General features: G+C 39.5%; 1 protein-coding gene across 1 annotated transcript; it reads left to right on the forward strand.

Annotated features, from left to right (window-relative positions):
• The first annotated feature begins 6018 nt into the window (after nt 1-6018).
• LOC125846350 (uncharacterized) lies at nt 6019-6494 on the forward strand. Its single transcript, XM_049525787.1, has 2 exons — nt 6019-6173; nt 6290-6494. Exons 1-2 carry the CDS (start codon nt 6019-6021, stop codon nt 6492-6494), a joined length of 360 nt encoding a protein of 119 aa, XP_049381744.1.
• The last annotated feature ends 4295 nt before the right edge of the window (nt 6495-10789 follow it).

The following is a 10789-nucleotide window of genomic DNA, read 5'->3' on the forward strand; positions in this document are numbered from 1 at the left end:
TTACACGTTACATGTCTTTCACTTAAATGTTTATGCTTTGTTCTTAAATGTTTATGCTTTGTTAGATACAGTGGATACTCTTTCCTTTGTAACTCCATATATAGCAGTGAACTTAGGGATCAGTCCAACAACTTTTTCAGAACCCTTCTTAGTCTCTACTGTAGTTGGTGACCTAGTTATAGCTAGATGGGTATACAAAAATTGCCCTGTCATAATGTCTCAGAGAGTCACCTCAGCAGATCTTGTGGAGTTAGAAATGATAGACTTTCATATCATTCTAGGCATGGATTGGTTATATTTATGTTATGCCTCAGTCAATGGTAGAACAAGGATCGTTCATTTTCAGTTTCAGAATGAACCGAACATCGAATAGAAGGGTAGTAGCTCAGTGTCTATGGGTCGACTCATTCCTACCTTAAGGCCAGAAAGATGATCTCTAAAGGGTATCTCTATCATCTAGTTTGGGTAAAGGATTCAAATTCTGAAACCCCAACTCTTGAGTCAGTACGAGTAGATCTTCACAGAATTTCTCCCAAAAGGGAAATCGACTTTGGAATAGATCTCCTTCCACATACCCAACCTATTTCTATCCATCCTTATAGAATGGCTCCAACTGAGCTTAAGGAATTGAAAGAGCAGTTGAAAGACCTTCTAGATAAGGGCTTCATCAGATCTAGTATTTCCCCATTGGGTGCACCAGTGTTGTTCATGAAAAGGAAAGATGGTTCTCTTAAGATGTTTATTGAATATCGACAGTTGAACAAAGTCACAATCAAGGATAAGTACCCTATCCCCAAGATTGATGACTTGTTCGACCAACTTCAGGGTGCTAGTAATTTTTTGAAGATATACCTCAGATCTGGTTATCATCATCTCAGAGTCAGAGATAGTGGCAACTCGAAAACAACCTTCAGAACATTGTATAGTCATTATGAATTTGTAGTTATGTCATTCAGACTAACTAATGCTCCTGCAGCTTTCATGGATTTAATGAACAAGGTGTTCAAGCAATATTTGGACTTGTGAGTTATCGTCTTTATTGATGATATCCTCATTTACTCTAGGAATGAGGAGGAACATGCGACTCATTTGAGGGTTGTCCTAAAATATCTAAAAGATTGCCAGTTATTCGCTAAGTTTAGCAAATGTGAGTTTTGGTTACAATCAGTTGCTTTCCTTGGGCATATAGTATTTAGCGAAGGGATCCGAGTGGATTCTAAAAAAATAGAGGCAGTGAAGCAATGGCTAAGACCCACCTCTCCTACAGATATAAGAAGTTTCTTGGGTTTAGTCGGTTATTAAGAAGGTTTGAAGAAGTATTTTTATCCATAGCTTCTCTATTGACCAAGTTATTTTGAAAAAGGTCAAGTTTTAGTGGTCAGATGAGTGTGCGAAGAGCTTCTCAGAACTAAAAACTAGGTTTACTAAAATTCCTATTTTGACTCTACAAGACGGTTCAGATGGCAATGTGATCTATTGTGATGCATCCAGAGTTGGCCTAGGTTGTGTGTTGATGCAGAGAGTTAAGGTTATAGCTTATGCTTCTAGGATGCTTAAGGTGCATGAGAAGAACTATCCAACTCATGACCTCGAGCTTTCAGCCGTAGTATTTTCCCTACTAATTTGGAGACATTACTTGTATGGTGTTCACATAGATGTGTTCACAGACCATAAGAGGCTTCAGTATGTGTTCAAACAGATTGAGTTGAAACTTTACCAGAGGAGATGGCTTGAATTCCTCAAAGACTATGACATGAATGTACTTTTACAATCCAGGTAAAGCCAATGTAGTAGATGAGGCTCTTAGCAGACTATCTATGGTAGTGTAGCACATGTTGAGGAAGAAAGGAAGGAATTAGCAAAAGATGTCCACCGTCATGCTCGCTTAGGAGTTTGCCTTATGAACATATCAAATGATGGCGTGATAGTTTAGAATGGGTCAGAATCTTCATTGGTAGCGGAGGTTAAGGAAAAACAAGACAGTGATCCTATATTGCTTCAATTGAAAGGTGCAGTTCACATCAGAAGGTTGACGTTTTCTCCTAACGGGGAGATGGTGTGCTTCGCTATCGTTTATGTATTTCTAAGGTGGGTGAGTTGAGACAGTAGATCCTTACAAAAACCCATAACTCTAAGTATTTTATTCATCCAGGTGCTACCAAGATGTACCATGATATGCGGGAAGTCTTTTTGTGGAATGGCATGAAGAGGGATATAGCAGATTTCGTGACTAAGTGCCCGAATTATCAACAGGTGAAGGTAGAACATCAGAAACTAGGAAGTATGACTCAAGAGATTAACATTCTTACATAGAAGTGGGAAGTGATAAACATGGACTACCTTACAGGTTTACCTCGTACTCGTAGACAGCATAACTGCATTTGGGTGATAGTAGATAGAGTTACTAAGTCCACTAATATTTTTGATCTTAAGACTACAGATTCGGTGGAGGTCTACACCAAGTTTTACATTAATGAGCTAGTCAGGTTGCATGGGGTTCCTTTGTCTATCATCTTAGTTAGAGGTCCTCAATTTACCTCTCATTTCTGGAGGTCATTTAAGAAAGGTCTTGGCACTCAAGTAAATCTTAGCACAACATTTCATCCACAGTCGGCTGGTCAGGCTTTAACATTCCAAAAAATGTGTAGACTAACTAGGGCTTAAATGTGAGGTTAACGTCAAGGGAGACGGTCAAGGACCAAGGAGAATGGGAAAGGTCCAAGGCTGCCCATTTTGGCCAAGGCACTGCCTACCAAGCCCATGAGGGTCTTCACGACCTGTAGTGGACACCACGAGTCATGGTGCCACTCGTGGAGGTGGAGGCAATAGACTCCTTAGGCTGCCTCAAAAGTTACCCCTCCTCACGAGCCACTTCATGGCTCGTAAAGCCTTAGATGGCTCGGGAGTGGTCGTGGTCTTACCTTAATGGGATGGCCATTACGGGTGGCTTGGCCTAGCCACTGCCTCAAGGCCCACGAGAGGGACCACGACTCGTAGAGCCCTTTTTAAAGTTGCCTTGGGCGTCTGAGCTTAAGGAACAAGCTGCCTAGTTACTACCTCAAAACCATGGATGGGACCACGGTTCGTGGTCATGACCACGACTTGTGGAGCCCCTCATGGTCCCTAGTAGCCCACTTAAATTGAGGGTTATTTTGAGGTTTTCACATTTTGGTCCAATTGAAGTGGAGTCATTTTGTGAAAGTTTAGGGGTACTATATAAGTCTTTTTAAGTCAAAATACACCCAATTACTTCATATTTTCCAAACACCCAAATATTTTCCCCAAAGTTCATCTTCTACACAAAATTTCTCTCTCAAAAACTCAAGGAAGAAGAAGAGTAAAGTTGTGCCTAGGGCTTGAAGAATCAAGGTGATTTCACTCAATTTATTTGGAGAATCATTACTAAGGTCTGGTAGTCCTTCATCTTTGGATAATCTCCATCCATGGAGTCTCTCCAAATTCAATTTCAAAACTACCGATTTCCCCAAAGTTAGGGTTTTTCTTAAATCCTGTGGATTCTTTCCAAAAACGTTTTTAATGGTTGATTTATGATGGATTATGGTTGAATTGATGATTTATTGTTGATTTATGATGAATTCCTCCAAGAACCCATGAATTCCCCTATTTTCCCAAATTGGATCTCAAAGTGTGGGTTAATTGTAGAAAGAAGAGTATGAGGAATTCATGTTGGTAGTAGTAATAGCAATTGAATCATGATATCATTCATGTCTAATGTAGTAATTCTATATATGTTGATTGAATGTGATTTATGGTCCTTGAAGGGCAAGATATGAGAATTATGTATGTTTATGAGAGTTAAGTATATGCATTTAAATCACTTTGAGAGTAAAGTGAATATGATTATGACCTAATTATTGTGTCGATTGGATGATTATTTTCATGTACACTGAATATGATATGATGTGAAAGGTTTGTTACATGTAGTGATTCTAAGGTTAGAAGACTAGTCTCACCTCTTGAATCTATGAGCTATAGTATGAATTATGTTGGATTGAGTGTCAAGACACCCTTCCATAAATATGCACTTACATTAAGACTTAATATGTAATCCATGGGAATCAATGATTAGCACCGAGTGGATATGAATATGATATGGAAGCTTATTTGATAGTTGAGTCCAACTTCCCCCTTGAAAACTTCTATAGGGTTTCCAAATCAGTTTCTTATACATTAGATGAGTCGGGGTTCCCAAAGAAAGTATCTCATGAGATGGAAACCTTATACCTTAGTTGAGTCGGGGTTTCTAGAATCATTCTCCTTATCCCATAAACTATGTGCACATAGAGGTCTTTAGCTAGTGGATCCACCTAAGCTAAGATTATAGTTCTACCTTAGGCATGTAGGACAACCCCTTTTTGGTGTGGGGTAGACACCAGATTCCATGTTTAGCTCACATTGTCTATGTCAGTTAAGGCTTATTCCCTAATATGTTAATATGGACATAATATTATTTATAGACCATAGCTACTCAAGAAGCTTTACTTAGTATAGGTAGAATTATGGGATCTTACATATGCATTGCACAAGTAGACTTTGAGGGTACTTATGATATGTTGCCATTATGATATGATGATTTATGCATGAAAATACTACGTATGACTTATGTTTTCCAATGTATTCATGATGAGTTCAAACTTGGTAAAATGCATGGTTTTCAAACAAAATGTCCTTTTAGCATATTTTCAATGATTTCTTGCTTGACTATCATACTTAGTGCAATTTTTGTACTAACCCATATTTTCTACATTTTTCCACAAGTGTAGGGTCCTGTTCTTGAGGTGATCTCCTTCTTGGTCAAATCTTGGATTGAGTATTCTTCTTTCTTTTGGTGACTCCTCATGGTTCGAGGACGGATGATGATTTTCTAGTTTCCTTTCTTGTACTTTCATTTGAGAACTATGTTTTTAAGGTTGTGACCGTATTTGATACTTTCACTTTGCTTTTATGAAAAAATTTCTTAAGACTGTAAATGTGATGTCACTCTCTATTGTTCTTTACTTATGTTATGATATGCCAAGTGGATTACATGGTACCTTTCGGGGTCCTATGTGCCATGTTACATCTAGGGGGTACCCTTAGGTCGTGACAAACTTGGTAATCAAAGAAAAAAGTTTAGAATGATTCTAGGATGATGTCTCATAAGCCACGTCTAGTAGAGTATTGTTCATGAGTGTGAAGCGCGCCACACTTATGAATGAGAGGCTATAAGATGTTTAGGAAATGCCACTTTTTTCATTATTCTTAAGTCGTGCCACAGAGTCTTGCTCTATAAATCCCTCTTTTAACCCTTCTCTTCTGTCTTCATGAAATGAATACACGAAGGGCTAATGCTAGAAGGGTGGAGGAGGAGAATGTGAATCAAGGAGTTCCTCAAGGTAATCAAGCTCTTCAAGTTAACCAAGCTCCGGTTGATCCGGTGGTTGAAAATGTGACCCATGCAGAATTTTGGTCTACTATCCAATTGTTGGCTCAAGTTGTGATAACTCAAGACAATAGCGAGGTGATTGCTCCTATGAACACTAATGTGAATTATGTGGCTTCTAGAATGAGGGATTTACTAGAATGAACCCTCTCGTGTTTCTTGGTTTCAAAGTGGGAGATGATCCTAAAGAGTTTTTGGAAGATGTTTATAAGATAATTGATGCCATAGGGGTGACTTCTTTAGAGAAAGCGGAGTTAGTCGCCTACCAATTGAAGAGTGTGGCTCATGTATGGTATACTCAATGGAAGAATAATATGCCGGTAGGAGGGGGCCCAATAGATTGGGAAGTGTTTAAATCAGTGTTTATTGATAGGTTCTTCCCCGAGAGTTGAGGGAAGCTAAGGTGGAAGAATTTGTTAACCTTCATCAAGGAGGTATGAGTGTTTTAAGAATATTCTGTAATGTTTACCCAATTGTCCATGTATGCTCCAACTTTGGTGGTGGACTCAAGGGATATGATGAGTAGGTATTTGACGTGTGTGTCTAGATTGGTGAGAAAAGAATGTCGTTCAGCAATGCTTCATGATAATATGGATATCTCACGTCTCATGGTGTATGCTCAACAAATGGAGGAAGAAAAACTCCAAGACAAGAATAGAGAGGTAAAACGAGCTAGAATAGGTGATGGGAATTTCTCCAATGCTAGGTTAGATGGACAAGGTCAAACAAGGTTCAAATAAAGGTTCTCCAACCAACGCTCCTCAAGTGCTACTTCAAGGGTCAACAATAATAGGGTGTCTAACCTAAACCTCAAGGAGGTAATAGTTGTGGTTCTTATTTTGCTAGGCCTAATTGTGTAAAATGTGGTAGAAATCATGATGGCAAATTCTTAGTTGGCTCAGATGGGTTCTATGGTTGTGGGAAGAGTGGCCTCAAGATGAGAGATTGTCCTATGCTCAAGGTTAAGGGAAGGAAAGATAAGCAAGCTCCTCCAAGGGGTTTCAACTCCAATACTCAAAAGCAAAACCGCTTTTATGCTCTTCAATCCTGAGGTGACTATGAGAGCTCCCTGGATGTGGTGACCGGTATTTTAAAAGTCTGTCCTATTGATGTATATGCCTTGTAAGACCCTAGCTCCACTTTTCCCTTTGTTACCCCTTTTGTGGCCTTGAAGTTTGAAATATCCCACGAAGTGTTAGTAGAACCTTTTTTGATCTCTACCCCGGTTGGTGACTCGATGGTGGCAAAAAGAGTATAGAATTTTTCCTATTTCTTTGTCTCATAATGTTACTTTGGTGGATTTGGTAGAGTTAGACATGTTAGACTTTGATATGATTTTGGGTATGGATTGGTTGCATGCATGTTTTTCTTCTATAGATTGTAGGACTCGAGTGGTCAAGTTCCAGTTTCCCAATGAGCCTATCTTAGAGTGGAAGGGGCTGGGGGCAAATTCTATCCCTAGAGGTCTATTTGTTTCTTGTCTTAAAGTTAGGAAAATGATCTCCAAAGGGTGAATTTACCATCTTGTTAGGGTGATTGATGTTGAGTCTGAAACCCCTTCTCTATAGTCGGTTCTGGTAGTAAATGAGTTTTCGGAAGTTTTCCTTGACAACTTGCCCGATATTCCTCTCTAGCGGGAAATAGAGTTTGGCATTGAACTTTTACCGGATATGCAACCTATCTCCATTCTTCCTTATAGAATGGCTCCGACCGAGTTGAAAAGGCAATTGAAGGATTGCTAGATAATGGCTTTATCCGACTGAGTATCTCTCCATGGGGTGCTCCGGTGTTGTTTGTTAGAAAGAAGGATGTGTCTCTTAGAATGTGCATTGACTATTTCCAATTGAACAAAGTAACCGTTAAGAATAGATATCCCTTTCNACTTTTATGCTCTTCAATCCTGAGGTGACTATGAGAGCTCCCTGGATGTGGTGACTGGTATTTTAAAAGTCTCTTATATTGATGTATATGCCTTGTAAGACCCCAGCTCCACTTTTCCCTTTGTTACCCCTTTTGTGGCCTTGAAGTTTGAAATATCCCCCGAAGTGTTAGTAGAACCTTTTTTGATCTCTACCCCAGTTGGTGACTCGATGGTGGCAAAAAGAGTATAGAATTTTTCCTATTTCTTTGTGTCATAATGTTACTTTGGTGGATTTGGTAGAGTTAGACATGTTAGACTTTGATATGATTTTGGGTATGGATTGGTTGCATGCATGTTATTCTTCTATAGATTGTAGGACTCGGGTGGTCAAGTTCCAGTTTCCCAATGAGCCTATCTTAGAGTGGAAGGGGGTAGGGGCAAATTCTATCCCTAGAGGTCCATTTGTTTCTTGTCTTAAAGCTAGGAAAATGATCTCCATAGGGTGAATTTACCATCTTGTTAGGGTGATTGATGTTAAGTCCGAAACCCCTTCTCTATAGTCAGTTCTGGTAGTAAATGAGTTTTCGGAAGTTTTCCTCGACAACTTGCCCGATATTCCTCTCTAGCGGGAAATAGAATTTGGCATTGAACTTTTACCGAATATGCAACCTATCTCCATTCTTCCTTATAGAATGGCTCCGGCCGAGTTGAAAAGGCAATTGAAGGATTGCTAGATAATGGCTTTATCCGACTGAGTATCTCTCCATGGGGTGCTCCGGTGTTGTTTGTTAGAAAGAAGGATGTGTCTCTTAGAATGTGCATTGACTATTTCCAATTGAACAAAGTAACCGTTAAGAATAGATATCCCTTTCCGAGAATCGGTGACTTGTTTGATCAACTACAAGGGGCTAGTTGCTTCTTGAAAATTGACCTTCGTTTGCCGTACCACCAACTAAGGGTGAGAGGGAATGATATACCCAATACGGCTTTTCGAACTAGGTATGGACATTATGAATTCCTTGTGATGTCATTTGGCCTAACCAATGCCTCAGCGACATTTATGGATTTGATGAATAGGGTATTTAGACAATACATGTTAACGATGATAGTTTGTTATATTCAAGGAGTGAGAATGAAAATATGAACCATTTGAGGGTGTGTTGCAAGACTTAAAAGACCACCAACTATTTCCAAAGTTTAGTAAATATGAATTTTGGTTTAGATCCATAGATTTCCTCAGGCATATTGTGTAAAGCAAGGGTATTAAGGTAGATTCTAAGAAGACGTATGCAGTCAAGAGTTAGCCTAGACCTCTAACTCCTTTCGACATTCAAAGATTTTTGGGTTTTACCATTTACTATAGGAGGTTTGTGGAGGGATTTTCCTCTATTGCTTTCACGTTGACGGCTTTGACTCAAAAGAAAGCTAAGTTTGAGTGGTCGAAGGATTGTAAAAAAAAAGCTTCCAAGCGCTAAAAGATAGAATTACTTCCGCTCCAGTGTTGACCTTATCGGAGGGTACAGATGGGTTTGTGCTATATTGTGACGCCTCTAGAGTGGGGTTGGGATGTGTGCTCATGCAACATGGTAAGGTGATTGCCTAATCTTCAAGGAAACTTAAAGTTTATGAGAAGAATTATCCGACCCATGATGTTGAATTAGCGGCGGTCGTGTTTGCTTTGAAAATATGGAGACATTACTTGTATTGGGTCTATGTTGATGTTTACTCCGATCACAAAATTCTTCAATACATGTTTAGTCAAAAAGACTTGAATCTCCGACAAAGAAGGTGGTTAGAACTTTTGAAGGATTATGACATGAGTGTCGTTTACCACCCCGACAAAGCTAATTTTGTAGCGGATGCACTTAGTAGATTATCCATTGGTAGTGTGGCTCATATAGAAGATGGAAAGAGAGAGTAGATCTGTGACGTACATAGGTTGGATCGGCTAGGTGTTCAACTAGTGGATTCCACCAAGGGTGGGTTCGTGGTTCATAATGGGTCCGAATCATCCTTTGTGAAGGATGTGAAATCTAAACAAGAGTTTGATCCTATATTGGTTGAATTGAAAGAGTCGGTACTCAAGAAGCCCGTTGAGGCTTTCTCCCAAGTGGGAGAAGGAGTACTTAGGTACCAAGGTCGATTATGTGTTCCAGATATTGATGGGTTGAGGGAGAAAATTTTAAAGGAGGCTCATAGTTCTCGGTATTCTATTTATCCGGGAGCCACCAAGATGTACTATGATCTACGGAAGTCTATTGGTGGAGTGGAATAGAATGAAAAAGGATATTGCGGGATTTGTAGCCAAATGTCCTAATTGTCAACTAGTTAAGGTTGAGAACCAAAGGCCGAGAGTCTTTTCGCAAGAAATACAAATTCCCACTTGGAAGTGGGAAGAGGTGAATATGGATTAGATTGTGGGTTTGCCTCATACTCGAAGGCAACATGATTCTTTTTGGGTCATTGTTGTTAGGATGACAAAATCAGCCCACTTTATTCCCATCAAGGTCTCTCATTTGGCGGAAGACTATGCTAAGATGTACATAAGGGACATAATGAAGTTGCATGGGGTTTCTTTATCCATCATTTTAGATCAGGGTACTCAATTTACATCTCACTTTTGGAAGTCATTTCAAAAAGGTCTTGGTACTAAGGTGAAGCTTAGCATCACTGTCCACCTTCAAATAGATGGTCAAGCGGAACACACCATTCAAACTTTAAAGGGCATGTTGAGGGCATGTGTTAAACATTTCAAAGGTAATTGGGATGACCACTTTCCATTAATAGAGTTTGCCTACAATAATAGTCACCACTCAAGTATCGGTATGGTTCCTTTTGAAGCCTTGTATGGTAGGAGATGTAGGTCTCCGGTTGGTTGGTTTGAGGTAGGTGAAATTGCTCTTATTAGTCCAGAATCGATTTATGAAACTATTGAGAAAGTTCGGCTCATTAGAGAGATTGAGGACGACTCAAAGTAGGAAAAAGTCTTATGCCGATGTAAGGAGAATGGACCTAGAATTTTAATTTAATGATTGGGTATATTTGAAATTCTCACCCATGAAGGGTGTGATGAGGTTTGGCAAGAAAAGGAAACTTAGTCCCCTGTATGTAGGCCCAAATCAAATTTTGAAGCGTATTGGGAAAGTTGCCTATGAGTTGGATTTACCAAATGAGTTGGCCCCGATTCATCTGGTATTTCATGTCTCCATACTTAAAAAGTGTATTGGGGATTCAGTGTCCATTATTCCCCTAGAAGGGTTGGTAGTTGATGAAAGCCTTTCCTATGAAAACGTTTCGGTAGAGATCCAAAATTGGCAAGTCAAGAGATTGAGAAACAAGGAAGTAGATTCCGTGAAGGTTTTATGGAAAAATAATTTAGTTGAGGGTGCTACTTGGGGGGGGGGGGGGTTAGACAGATATGAAGTCCGATTATCCTCATCTCTTTCCTTATACTCCTATTCAAGCTTGAGGTAAATAGTTCCTCT

The sequence above is a fragment of the Solanum stenotomum genome, chromosome 1 (genome assembly GCF_019186545.1).
Source record: "Solanum stenotomum isolate F172 chromosome 1, ASM1918654v1, whole genome shotgun sequence".
NCBI lineage: Eukaryota > Viridiplantae > Streptophyta > Magnoliopsida > Solanales > Solanaceae > Solanum > Solanum stenotomum.